The 13,920-nt window shown below is 51.1% G+C and overlaps 1 protein-coding gene across 8 annotated transcripts in view; it reads right to left on the bottom strand.

The window, feature by feature from the left end:
- The window catches only part of TBC1D22A (TBC1 domain family member 22A), a 242,138-nt gene that overhangs the window by 79,703 nt on the left and 148,515 nt on the right, over window positions 1–13,920 (bottom strand). For all 8 annotated transcript variants that reach the window (XR_012511007.1, XM_074375771.1, XM_074375772.1 and 5 more), the window contains one exon: window positions 3,983–4,058. Coding sequence is in view for 7 of the 8 variants with exons in the window: in XM_074375771.1 (XP_074231872.1) it covers window positions 3,983–4,058 (76 nt within the window). In the remaining variant the exon portion in view is untranslated. The remainder of the gene's footprint in view (window positions 1–3,982; window positions 4,059–13,920) is intronic.

The raw sequence follows: 13,920 nt of genomic DNA, 5'->3' as shown, positions 1-13,920 counted from the left end.
TGTGATGTGTTTACATAGTTTTCTCTTCACTCTCCTGAAGGTTCAACGAGCTCTTCAGTCAGTGAATTGGTTTATTTCAGTAGTTTTGGAAAACAACTCAATCATTATCTCTTCCAATTCTCACTTCCTCTCTCCTCTCCTTCTAGGGCTCCAGATAAATGTAAATGAGGCCCTTACCCATACTCTCTACACTCTCACTTCCTATATTTTTCATATTCTTTTCTCTCCATGTTTCATTTTGATTATTTTCTTCCAACCAATCTTCCAGTTCACTAATTTTCTCTACAGCTGTGTCTAATTTGTTAACCTTGCCCACTGAGTTTTTACTTTGGTTATCATATTTTTCAAATCTCTTATGCAAAAACATGTATTTCCTACTACCCTGGAAAACATTTTTAAGCTTCTCTTTTCGGTGTTTCTCCACACACAGTAGAGAGACTAGTTTTGTGGTCTACGTCTAAGAATTACAGAAGCTTAACATCTTATAGGCCTGCTTCTGTTATCTGTTATTTCTGTCTGTTCTCACTTAAGGAGCCATGAACGTATGTTTATCTTTAACTATGTGTAGATAATTTTATGTGGGGAAAAAATGTAGGGACAACCTGAGGAACAACTTTCCAGTAACTTCCTCCAGAGAAGAGCTTGTTTTGCTTCTCCCAAGAACTCCGCTCCAGCACAGAAGCACCACAGTCAAGGTCCAAACAACCCCGGGCCTCTCCGCTGAGGTACACCCGGACTGCAGGTCTGTACGGGGGCCCTTTCACTTCAACTCCACCCTGAGGGTCAGTCTTCTGGGTCTCAGAAAGCCCCTGGGCATTTCCTGGACTCCGTCCCTCAGGCAGGCTAGGGTTTGACCCTTCCCTCCATGAAGCTGTCAAAACTACAAATCATGTGGGGATTATTTCTTCTGGATTAGCAAGTACCCTCAGAGCAGTAGTGCCTTCAGGGCTGGGCTCATCTCTCCGGGCTGTAGCATTCTCCCAGAATCTGGCCAGGAATTTTTGTTTCCTTGTTAGCAGTTCAACGTTTCTAAGAAATCTGTTTCTTTTTTTCCCTCTTTCTTTCCTTTTTTCCTCTGTTTCGTTCTCCCCACCCCCATCAATTTTTTGCTCGTTTGCTGGCTTTAAAAAAAAAATCATCCTTGTTTTTCCACTGGCAAGTAGAAGATCCTCCTACTCTCACCTTCTAGATTCCCAGGTAAGTGGCTCAAGGCTCCATCTCTCATTCTGTGGGACGTTCTAAAAGATCTGCCCCAAAGATGACAGGTGATTCCCCTGGGGTTTCTCATCAGCCCGCTTACCTCTCTCGGGATGATTATCACCCAAAATACAGTCTCTTGGCCCAACGCCCATCACCTTTCCACTTGGTCTCCATTACAGACACAAGCCTCCTTCTTCACTCACACCACCTTCTGTCCACGTAACAGACTTTTTCTAAAGATTTAAGGGTAACACGGAGTAGGGTATGGCCGTACTCAAAACAGAAAACTGCTCAAAAGTGCTTTTCAGAAATTCTTTAGCCACTCGTCACATTAGAAAATAAGACGGTGACGCGGACCCTCTTCCAACCCACCCTCGCCCCACTGCCCTCCCTCCCCTCCCCCAGGCCTCTGCCCTCCTCCACCTCTCCATCCTTTTCTGACTTCCAAGCACATATCCTTCCAACATGACTACTGGAATCCCAAAATTCCTCTAACTTTTCTTTGTGGAGCAGTTTAGCTCATTTCTAAACCATTCCCATCTGGGCCACACCCACAGAACCTCAGCTTTCCTTATCAACAAGTCCATGAAGCTGTGTTCCTTCACCAAACTGCCAAAAAGCTCTGAAACCAACACTGTCCTTCCCCTTAAATGCAGAAATGGAGCAGCGGTCTCTTTTAAGAAGCAGTGTTTTCTTCCCAGTGTGTCCTGCCTTTAATAAAATCCTCCCAGCCCCTGCACAGTCTCAAGCCCACAAATGCTTTCTCCAGGGGGAGGGGGAGGGAACAGGGCCTGTGGGCACTTCCCCCTCATTTCACCTGCATAAAAGTAGTGCCGAGGCAGGCGGACCAGGGTTCTTTAAGACTCTGGCCAAGCAGTCATCCTTAGCATGTAGTCTGATGCTTCAGGGTCACAAAGAGCATCTCCGTGTCCACCTTCCTCTCCACGAAGCAGGAAGAAAGAAGGGGAAGGGCAAACCATGCATGCCAGGGCTGCTGAGGGGGCGGCGCCCACGGGCCAGAGCCCACACCTTCAACTCTCACACTTCCTGCTTGGAAAGCCTGGGAATTTCTCGTTCCAGCGCATCACAGAACTCCTGAAGGTTTCATTACAAGAACAGTCACCAACAGGTGACACAGCCGAACCTATTACAAAAAAGAATTTCCTCTGTTGTGAAGAACTGATCATCTAAACAAACAAACCAACAAACAAAAAACACCACAGGATGGACATGCCCTCCTCAGACACTGCGGAAGAATAAAAATGGGATTTACTAAAAAGTACGGATCTGGCTGGGATTCCTTTGGCCGCTGGTGCCGCTCTTTCAAACAACATCCAGCAAATCTGTGATGTGCTTCTTCTAAACCTCAGCGCCAGAGAAAATCAATGCAGGCATTTCCCAAACTGCAGCCCGGGAACAAATGAGCACTAACCACAACTTTCTAACCTCCACAAACACATAAAATATGCCTTCTACGGGACACAGGAGGAAAGGAAGGACCACTGAGAAAGCGTAATTCACAGCTACTGCAAATCGTATTTCAAAGAACTAAATGAGACGGCGCGGGGGCAGGTGTGAGTGCTGGTGGGGAAAGAGGCCAACAACAGCAAGCACGTCTCCCCGTGACGTTAAGAACAAATGTACGTAAACGCAGTTACGTAAGCAAAAAGCAGAACTCTGAGCAGGTACTGGAAAGGCGGCTGAGCAGACTGACTCAGACGCAGTCTTACTGGAAGTTCTGTGTAGAAGTCCATAACATGGAAATTAGGTAATAACCATTAGATACAGCTGAAAATCGGATGCCATCAAGGAACAGAATGGAGTTTATAATTTGTGTGACTCCACTCTATAATGTCACCCAACAGTTTCCCAAACCAAGTGCCTTTCTTGGGAAGATCATTACTGCTGCAGCTTCTGCTGCTGAAGGGGCGGCCAGGGAAACGGCACTGCCCACGCACGGGCTCGGAGGGCAGCCCGGGGCGCGGGCGCCGCGGCCACGTTTAAGCCAAGCGCACTTCCTCAGCACATTCGGTGAGACCGCCTGCCAAGCTCACACGGGGCCCTGGCGACAGACTCTCTTCTCCACAGACCATCGCTGGCCGGCCGGGGTCGCACGCCCAAGCCCGGCTCTGCCTGCTATCCCTCTGGTCACGCTCTGCTCGTCAATTTAACAAACTGTCAGGAGACTACGCGTGGAATGGCGAGCATTCTCTCTCCGCTTTCATTTAATTGAACTCTGCTACTGCAATATGACAGTCAGCACATCACACGGGGAATTGTCTGAAGGATGAAGGTAGAAAGTGTTGCAAAGCCCCCACTTAAACATGAAAGCATAATCTAAAATGGCCGAGCACACACTATAATTTTTCTACAATATTAAAGATGTTATTTTCAGACCTGGTAATTAATTGGATTCCGTGGAGAAATTACACCAACTTCCTTGATAGCAAAATGGTGTGCGAAGGCAGGAACAGTGTGCCAGAGGACGGCCATAAACGACCAGGCTGTCGCCCAGATTATGACAATCATCGGGCTTAATAAGGAGTGAGAGCTGCCTGCTTCGAGGACGCACTCATTACTTCCTGCAAAGTGGCTGCACTGAATTCTGATTACATCGTCTTAACAGAAGGAACTGGAGCGGCTCCTGCCCTGGTGGGTCCTCAGAAGGATGTGCATGGGGTTGAGCCAGGGGCTGCGGGCTGCGCATCCTGTCAGGCAAGGCCCGGAGCCTCCCCCCGCCGCGCCGCCCCCCGGGAGAGGGGCGCCTGGGCAGCTGGCTTACCATCAATCCGGCTCACGAGCTCCTCCAACATCTTCACTTTCATCTGAATCCCAGGTTGGGCAAAGGTGTAGTTGTCCTAAGGGAAGAAGGACAACGAACATCATGAGCCCAGCAAATGAAACACTCTTCCCAAGAGGGGGAAAGGGCAGAGGGATAAACGCGAACCGCCTGAGAACAGAACAGATTCACAAAGTGATCGACACGCAGTGCGTCAGGCTGCGTGTGCAGTGTGACCCCGTCTCACACTGAGAAGGTGCAGCCCAACACTTCCCGAAGTCAGGGGAGCACACCAGCCCTGGGAATGTCTGCAAGAGCATTTCTAGATGGAAATTAAGGTATTTACATTTAGATTGAACAAAGAGCTGGAGAGGCAGGGTCTGCTGGCTGGGAACACACAGCATTGCGGGCGGCTGATGCGAAGCGGGACCCCGCCAGGTGCCAGCAGCACCAGCATCATGCTGGTGACCCAAGGGCCCCCGACAAAGGCACCATCACTGCGTGAGCAGAGTCCACTTCTGGCTTCGGTCTCAGTGAACTCAGGCGGAGGGGTTCACAGACTAAGACGGGAAGATGGTGGAGGAGACGAGGGTCTTCAGTCAGACAGCCCTGGAGTGAGAGCCCAGCTCTATTACTCAGGAGCTGTGTGACTTCGGCCAGTAACACCCCCTCTCTGGGCTCCTATAAGAACAACAGTGCTGCCTATAAGGCCCCGCTGGGTCTCATGGAAACGCTGCGGGGGAGGCGCACGAGGGTTCACTTGGGATCAGGAGGCCAGGTGCCTGCCACTGTCATCACCCGAGGGAACACAAACCAGCCAGAGAGGATGGTGGCGCCGCCCACCACATCCCACCCCAGGGCGTCCACACAGAACTGCCCTTGGGAGTCTCAGCCACCGCTTGGGGACCGTTTTCAGGATGAGGGTTTCAACTGGACTCGTGCAGTAACAGACTTACACTGGGTGCCCAAGAAACAGAATAAGGACCCACCAAAGCTGCTCAGGCCTGATTCCTGGAACCTGGCAAGGGGACTTAAAGTTGCTAATAAACCGGCTGAAATGGGAAATTACCCTGGACCACTCATGTGGGCCCAGTGTGATCCCGGGGTCCCTGAAGGTGGACAGGAGGCAGGAGGGTCAACGCAAGAGCTCAAGAACCTGCAACCCACCATCAAGGACTTGGAAGGAGGACAAAGGGGCCACAAGGCAAGCAACTCAGGCCAGAAAAAAGCGAGGGAGCAAACTCCCCCCTGGAGCCCCAGAGAGGCCTCAGTGCGTCCATGCCCCGACCAGCCCTGCAAGACCCCCGTGGGCTTCTGGGACTGAGACGATCAACCTGTGCTGTTTGAAGTCGTGAGGTGCTGCACCTGCGGGTCCTGGTGGTTCACGCAGGCTTGTGCCGGGCTGGTGCTGAGAGAGGACAATGTGTCCTCATGGAGGCCTGGGGGAGGCACAGGGAACAGCCTCAGGAGGCCCCGGGGACAGGGAGACAGCATTCGCGGCCCCAGGATCTGCGGGGACAGGGCTCCAGGTGACAGGAGCACAATGAGAGGATGACCGTCACGCGAGCAGCCAGGTGTGGAAGGCACTCGACCCCGTGCAGTCAGGACTCCCTGGGCTGAACACGTGCACACGTGTCCTCGCACACACACACTCCCAACTGGAGCAGGAGCGCCAGCCACCGTGACGCAGAACTGAAAATGCCCACAAGGCAAGAGGATCCTTCCCCACAGAAATGGAGAAGGAACAGATGCAGACCTGACTTCTTGCTGGAAGACGTCTGCCTAGTGGGTTTTCAGTGAAGGGCTCTGGATTCCAAACTGTCACGTCTCCGCGAGGGCAGGACCACAGACAGCTCCGCGCAGCCACCTTCACTCAGGGGGTGCTCCCCGGTGCTCCCCCAGGGCCTGGCCGGATGTGTTCTCCAGACCAGGTGACAAGCGTGTGGGTTTCGTGGAACTTTGAACTCTTGACAAAGGAAGACTGTCATGGACTGGCACTTGAGAAAAAGGACTTCTCTGGGCCTGAAAGCCCTGGGCACGACCCAGGGAGACCCTGGATGCCCCTCTAGGTAAGACAGAGCAACAGCTCAAGGACCAATTGTGAGCTTCAAGGTACTCAAACTTGAATGGGCAAAATAAATCTCAGTTTTGGACTTGAACTTGCAAGGGTTAGCCTTTAAGACTTAACGTCTCTGGGGAAACTGGGCAACAGGAGATTCATACTTGAATTTGGGGCACGCTGTGTGGTCGGAAGCTCCCTGTCACTGCACCTAACAGCAGAGCTTCTGACGAGCCAGGATGAGCAGTAGAGCTGGACCCAGTCAAAGATGAGAAATCAGCGAGGGAGTGGTCTTGCAGCCTGGGGTACAGGCCCTGCAGATTATTTAATTACTGTTCGATTCTGACAAATTTCACAACCATCAGGACCAGCTCTGACACCCTTCCCCCACAGGCCCAGGAGAATACTCAAAGGAACAGGGCATTTCACTGGGGGCTGGCCTGTCCCGATGGACTGTGTCCTCCAAGGGGAGGCCAGGCGCCTGGCTGAGCAGGGACATAATGGTTACGCAGCCAGCCAGCTGAAGGCGTTGGAGGTGACACCCCCCAAATCCGGAGTCTGCTTCCAAGTGGAGGGAACTGGGCTGATGCCTCTGCTGCACTTTCTCCAGACCCAGAAATACTCACCCCGAGAAAGCAACTCATCAGTTGCTAAGCCGGAGAGAATTAACAGCCAGGAGGTTCACCCTCCTCCCACCTCTCAGAATCGGCTGACTCCCCAGGAAGGATGCTCTCCCCGCCCGGGGAAGACTGCACCCCCGGGAAGAGAGGACGGATTCCCGGCACAGCTCTGCTGCCCGTGAGGTGGCCGGCCCATGCCCAGCGCTGGCTCCGACAGGGTGGGTCAGCCTGAATGATCCCGGGACGCAGTCGGCCAGTTTATCTGGCTCTCACACTAAGACAGGATTTCAAGCTTCTCATTTAGAAGAAACAAAAGTTATTCTTTGGTCTCCATCTGCCACTATTTTGTTTTCTCAATTTGTTCAAAACCCAGGTAGAGAAGGTGCGTTTTCTTGAAAATCCAAGCGATAAGAAAAGAATGACACCTGAAAGCCTTAAAAAAAAAAAAAATCTGTATTTTGAAAGGACTTGAAAAGACTGACAGGTATGGCGTCAGTATCTGGATTTAGGCAGGGGGCGGGGATGACCAGCCTTCAGACTGGGCCCAGCGTGGTCAGCTGAGGGGTCCAGGCTGAGGACAGCCCTGCTCGGCGGCCAGGAAGCCTCTGACCAACGCACCCCAGACGTCCCAGAGCCAGAGGCCGAGTGGGAAGGCGTGAAGGGAAAAGAATGTTCTGTGGCCCCAGCGACAGCCTCTCTGGAGAGGCCCTGGGCACTCAGGCCTCCTGCGCGCCGACTGCCCAGGAAGGCTCCACCAGCACCCCCATCGGACGGCGGGTTCTGCCCGCTTACGGCGGGGACACCACCCCAGCACCCCGTCCAAACACGCCTGGCGCAGAAAACGTCTCCCGAGTTACTACACAGCGGGCAGGCAACGCAGGGACTAAGGCGGAATGCTGCGTACGTATAGAAACATGAATCATAATAACACTAATGACACTCAACGAAAAGTAAACATCCATGTCCTTTCAAACTGAGATTTGATTTTGTGTCTTAAAAAAAAGACAACAGAATCTACCAAATCTGTGGGCCAGAGGGAAGCAGGGACGGTCTGAGGCAGACAACGGCCTTTCGGGAAGTGTTTCACAGAAGGTAGAGTCTGTGTTGGCAGGAAAAAAAAAAAAATCAAAGCACACACGCTGGCCTGCCTCGCCCCTGCCGCTGCTTCAGCCTCGCGCTCCAGCCACAGCGCAGCCACGAAAGCAGAGTAAAACCTTCTGAAGGAGCATTTCAGGGAAGAGCCAGGAGGGCACTCAAGTCGGCTCAGCCAGCAGGGCCCACAGCACCCGCCACGGAGACTCCCAGCCCAGGAGAGCTGAGAACCCCCACACCTCCGACGAGGGCCTGCCCCCGGGCCAGAGGTGCCCTTCCCGGCCAGTCTCACTTGGGGAAGCGTGTTTCCTGTGCTGAAACCAAACGTGCCTTCCTCGCCCTCTGGGCCTGTGTCTGGAACAGATCAGCGATCTAAGGCCCTGCTCCAGGCACCCCGATAATCCAATTAGTGCAACTAACACATCAATCCATGGAGGCGGGACCACACCGGTCAGTGAGCTCTGCCGTCTGCTCTGGGGCACGGACTGGTGCCTCCTACGTGCAGCCCAGACCCCGAGTCTGGGCAGAGACGGCGCAGAAAGGCAGGCCCGAGACTGCCGTCCTGAGACATGCCCGCCCGCAAGGGCGGCCCTCCCTCGGCCGGCAGGATTTTGGGGGGTTCCCACCTCTAACTGGTAAGAATGGCTCGCTGGCCTCAGCTGAGCACTGCGGTTCACGCTGAACCCCTGCTTGCAGCTGGGAGCCTGGGGTTCCGGTATGAGCCGGGCAAAGGCTCCGTGTGAACAGCACTCAGGACAGACCCCGGACACGGAGGCTCAGTGAGCTCCTGACAGACGGTGACGCTGGCCGCTGGGGGAGCTGAGGGTCCCCCATGCGACTCCACCGGACGGGAGTCCGGGAAGCCCGCGCCTGGCTTCCTCCGGGCCTTTCCCAGGGGCTGGCTCCGCTGCACGACTTGCACTGGAATGAGCCACGAGGACAGCTGTGTGCTGAGTCCTGGAACCGGCGGTGGTCCTGGGTCCCCGAGACTGATGGGCAGGAAAACAAACCCAGGCCTTCTGTCCAGAGATGACAGTCCGGTCATTAAGCAAATGTCCATCACGCAGGCCAGGCAAACGCATGTGAGGCCCCTCTGCCCAAGGGAGCCCTCGCATCACAGCACGTGACGGGGCCCGACCCGAGGACCACTGTGAGGCCCAGGCCGAGAAGCAGAAAGAGGGGAGTCTGGGCGCGCTCCAGGGATGGAGTGAAGGCTGCTGCAGACGGAGGGGTGACGAGGAAGCTGGGCTCGACGGGAGAAGGCCATTTCAAGGCTGGACGGCCACGTGGGGCACAAAGTTAAGACCCAGCAAAGCTACGGGATGAAGCCAATGGCAGCGAAAAGGGGAACCACCAGGGTTAAGAGATCTGCATTTGGAAAAGACGACTCTGGCTGTGAGGGAGCGTCACAGAAGGGGCCGGAGAGGATGCAAGGTGTCAGCTACGAGACCAAAGCCAGAGGCCGGGCAAAGGAACGATCGGGGCGTTCCGTCAGAGAGGCAGTCAGCGCAGCCTGGCCAGGCTGCGCTCAATGCCCAGGCTGCTGGGCCTGCACCGGAACGAGGGATTCTCAGCTACTCCTGTGGGCTGGCTCGTGCGACGGGCTCCCGGCTGGCACGCAGGCAGCAGAGCTCCTTCTGGGTCCTGATGATGTCATCTGTCACATCAGCTGGCCCTCCGAGCCGAGGAGCCCTCCATGTCCTCATGAGGTCTCTGGATGAGGGGAGAAGGACGAGGACACAGCAGAGATCCGAGCCCGCCTCGCAGGTGGGAGAGCCTTGTAAGAGGGAATCAAGCCAACTCCTTTCCCACCTGCTGGCCTCGTTCCTCTGACTTCTGTTTCCTTGTCTGTGAAATGGAGAGAGGAGAGGCTCCTTCATGAGGCGCCGGGGGTGTGACGCGAGTGCCTGCACCTCCAGGAGCCTGGACGGCACCCACACAGGGTGAGCCCCTGCCCCGCCCCGCCCCGCCCCGCCCGGCCCACAGCTTCCGCGGCGACCTCGGTCCTGGGACGGCGGTGAAGACCCAAGGCTCCTGCCGCCCCAGCAGGGCAGCCAGCGCCTCCCGCCAGCCACTCGGAAAGGGGGAAGGGCTGAACGCCGGTTCTCAGACACATGCCGGCCAACAGCACGAGGGGTGTGACAGCGCTTGAAGGGGCCACTAGTAAATCGCAGGCTCGCACGGGGAGGAGCAGAGTCACCACTAACTGAAAAGAGGCTGGGACAGGAGGGATGGCCAACAGGCCAGGGCGAAGACACACAGGAATAATAATAAGTAAAAGGACTCTCTGAGTGAAAGGAGCCAGATCTGAAAAGACGACACGCTGTGTGGTTGCAAGGAAATGGCATTCTGGGAGAGGCACGGGAATAGTCGGAAGGCCGGCGGCTGTCGGGGTCAGGGAGGCGGAGGGTGAACAGGTGGAGGCAGGGACCTTCGGGCAGTAAAACGACAGGGCGCTCCTCTGTCATCTGGACACCTGTCACCATGTGTTTCTCTAAACCATAGAGCACACAGCCCGGGGAGGGACCCGAATGTCCACTGTGGACTCTAGTTGATAATGACGCGGCAGCACCGGCTCATCAGTGTAACAGGTGCACGACACGCGTGCCAGATGTGAGGAGGAGAGACTGCGTGCGTGAGAGGAGGTGGTGACGGAGTATACCAAACTCTCTGCCCTTTCTGCCCGATACTTTGGTAAATTTAAAACTGCTCTAAAAAACAGTCCATTAATTTTAAAAGCACTCCATGCATCCATAAGAAGACAGGAAAATGGGAGGAAATAAGAAGAAATGAATAGAAAATAAACAGCAAAATGGGAGCCTAAAACCCAGCCACATAAATAATTATGTGCGTGCGTATAAACTAAACACACGTGGAAAAGACAGGAGAGCCAACTCCAACTAGAAGCGATCGACAAGAAATGCACTCTAAATAGGAAGATACAAACAGACTGAAAGCAAGGGGCTGGAAAAGATGCACCAAGGAAACACTCGTCAGAAGGAAGCTGGGAGGGCTGTGCCGCGATCCGGTGAACTGGGATCCAGGACAGGGACATAACCAGGAAGAGAGGAGCCTCTCACGACAGCAAACTTACAAACTCACCAAGAAAACGTAACCATCCTACATGTGTACGTCTCCAATAACCAAGATTCAAATAGCATGAAGCAAACCTAGCACAACAAAGACGAGACAAATAGACCACTATGGTTAGGCATTCCAGAAGCCCGTACTGAATAACTGATCGAAAAAGCAGGCGGACACTCATGTGAGGGCAGAGAAGGCAGGAGTCACACCACCCACCCACATGCCTGACCTGACACCAACAGAAACTTCACCCAACAAAGCAGGACACGTGTTCTTTTTAAGAACGCATGAAACATTCACCAAGAGAGACCGCGTGGCAGGTCTCCTATCAAGTAGTTTAACCAATATTAGGAATCAAAGACATCACTTTAGTTCCTATAGACATTAAAATAATTAGGGAATAGTGTAAATAAAGGCATGTCAATAAATTGGACAACCGTTTAAAATGACCAAGGTCTTTAAAATACACAAATTATCAAAACTAACAAAGAAGAAATAGAAAATCTGGAGCCCCACTCAGAGCAGAGAATGAATTTATAGGTAAAACTTTCCTACAAAGGAAGTTCTAGGCCAAGATGGCCTCACTGTTGAATTCTATCAAATATTTAAAGAAGAAATAATACCAATCTTACACAAACTCAGAAATCATGAGAGCGTTTTATGAAATCCTCATTTCCCTAATGCCAAAACAGAAAAAGACAGCAGAAGAAAAGAAAATGGAAGACAGCACTGTCACCCCTTAGGAAACACAGGGGACTGCTTCCAGGAGCCCCTGTGGGTACCAAAATCCATGGAGGCTCAAGTCCCTCTGTATCTGCAGCTCTGCATCTGCGGATTCCACCAACCCTGGATCATGCAGTACTGTACATATTTATTGGAAAAAAAAGTATAGAAGTGGACCTGCACAGTTCAAACATATGTTGTTCACAAGTCACTTGTATTCCTCGTGAACAGAGATTTAAAACCTTAAAATATATTACCAAAGAGAATCCAGAAATATATAAAAAGGCTAATATCTCATGACAAAGTGGAGTTTACCTCAGGAATGCAAGTTGGCTTAACATTAAAATTAATCAATGTCCTTTGCTACAGAAACAGAGTAAGAAAAGTCATACGACCACCTATCTCAACAGAAAAAAAAGCATTCAACAAAATACTGATTCATAATTTTTTAAAAGTCTCAGCAAACTATGATCTGTCTTCCTGCTCTTCTACCAAGTCTTACAAATTCCATCCTTAACCTCTTCATCCATTATATACTGGTATTCTTCAAATATAAAAAGATAAATATCGATCAAAATAAACCAGAATAATTATTAAAAATATAAACTCCTTGTGGAATCTGGACCATCAACAACCTTCCTAAGAAAGGGCGCCTACAAGAAGCCAACAGCTAACATCAAACTTAATGGTGAGAGCCTGAATGTTCTACCTTCTCCACCAACATCTGGAAGGAGGTAAAAATGTCTGCTCTTATCACTCCCATTCAAAATTGTACTTGAGTTTCTTGACAATGCAATAAGGCAAGAAAAGGAAATAAAAGCCACACACATTATACAGACAGAAGTAAGTGTTTATTTGCAGGCGACATGATTGTGCATATAGAAGATCCTAAGGCATCTACCCAAAAGCTCCTAGAACTAACAAGGAAATTTAGCGGCATCACCGGAAACAAGGTGTGGCACACTGCATTTTCCAAAAGTGGCTGTAACTGGGTCTCTTATCCCATGTGTTCTTTTACGATGTGACTAGGCCACGCCTGCATCAACAGATGGAGCCTAACTTCCCTCTTGGAATCTGGGCCGGCTTGTGACTGCTTCAACCACAAGAGCAGAGTGGAACCTTATGCGACTTCTGAGTCTCAGTCATGACAAATGCAACTTACACCTTGCTTTCTGGAAGTCTTACTGGGAGCCATGAACCATTACACCAGAAGTCTGACTTTCTAAGGCCACCGTGCCATGAGGATGAAGAGCCATGTGGAGAGGCCATGTGTGGGCAGCTCAGTCTACAGCCTCAGTCTTAGGGTCATCAAGCCCAGGCACCAGACACTTAAAAGAGGGAGCCTTCAGATGATTCCAGCCCCCAGCTATCAACCTGTGCCAGCCCTCAAGCCTCCCGACTCGAGGCGCCAGAGCCTGTGGTGCACAGCCAGCCACTCATGGCATGCCCTGACTGACATCCTGACCCACAGAATCTGGGAGAATAAAACAGTGGCTTTAAGTCAGGGCATTCTGGAGTAGTTTTGTTATGCAACAACAGGAAAACTGCCAGCTTACAAAAATCAACTATATTTGTAGAAATCATCAGTAAAAATCAAAAAGCAAAATTTACAAACAAAGCGATACCATTTAAGGTAGCATCAAAAAAAAAAAAAAAAAACCCCACAGCAAACTAGCTAGAAACAAATCTAACAAAAGATGAGCAAAACCCATACACTGAAAAGTACAAAATGCTTATGAGAATAAGGTAAAGAACATTTAAATAAATTTTAAAATATACGATGCTTATGGATTAGAAAAAAGTCAATGTTATTAATACTGTTAACCCTGACAATTAGATTCAGTACAATTCCATTCAAAATCCCAGCTCCTGAGGCTTTTTCTAAGGCCTGTTTGGCAGGAAATGGCTAACAATAACTTTAGATAAAAATGCAAAGGACTAAAAATACTCTAGAAAAAAATTTTTTAAAAAAGAACATACCTGGAGGACTGACTTTACCCAACCCCAAGAAAAGCTACAGTAATTAAGACAGTACATGCTGGCGTTAACAGTCCATTAACAGATTAATGGAACATAACAGAGTGTCCAGAAATAGACACACGCTTACACGAGCATCTGATTTTCAGAAAAGGTGCCAATGCAATCTATTGCGGAAACAAAACAAGACTCTTTTCAGCAAGTGGTGCTGTGTTAACCAGGAAATCTCAATTTAAAAGATGAACCAGGATGCCTTCCTCACACCATGCAGGAAAATTAAGTCAAGCTAGAAGACAGATCTGAAAGTAAAAACTACTATTACAAAGCATCTAGAAGAAAAACACAGGAGACCACCCTGCCTGCTGGGGGTAGGCGAAGGCTTTTTA

Source organism: Camelus bactrianus, chromosome 12 (assembly GCF_048773025.1).
Source record: "Camelus bactrianus isolate YW-2024 breed Bactrian camel chromosome 12, ASM4877302v1, whole genome shotgun sequence".
In the NCBI taxonomy this organism is placed as follows: domain Eukaryota; kingdom Metazoa; phylum Chordata; class Mammalia; order Artiodactyla; family Camelidae; genus Camelus; species Camelus bactrianus.
The sequence above is the reverse complement of the archived record's forward strand: the minus strand, read 5'-3'. Positions and strand labels throughout refer to the sequence as shown.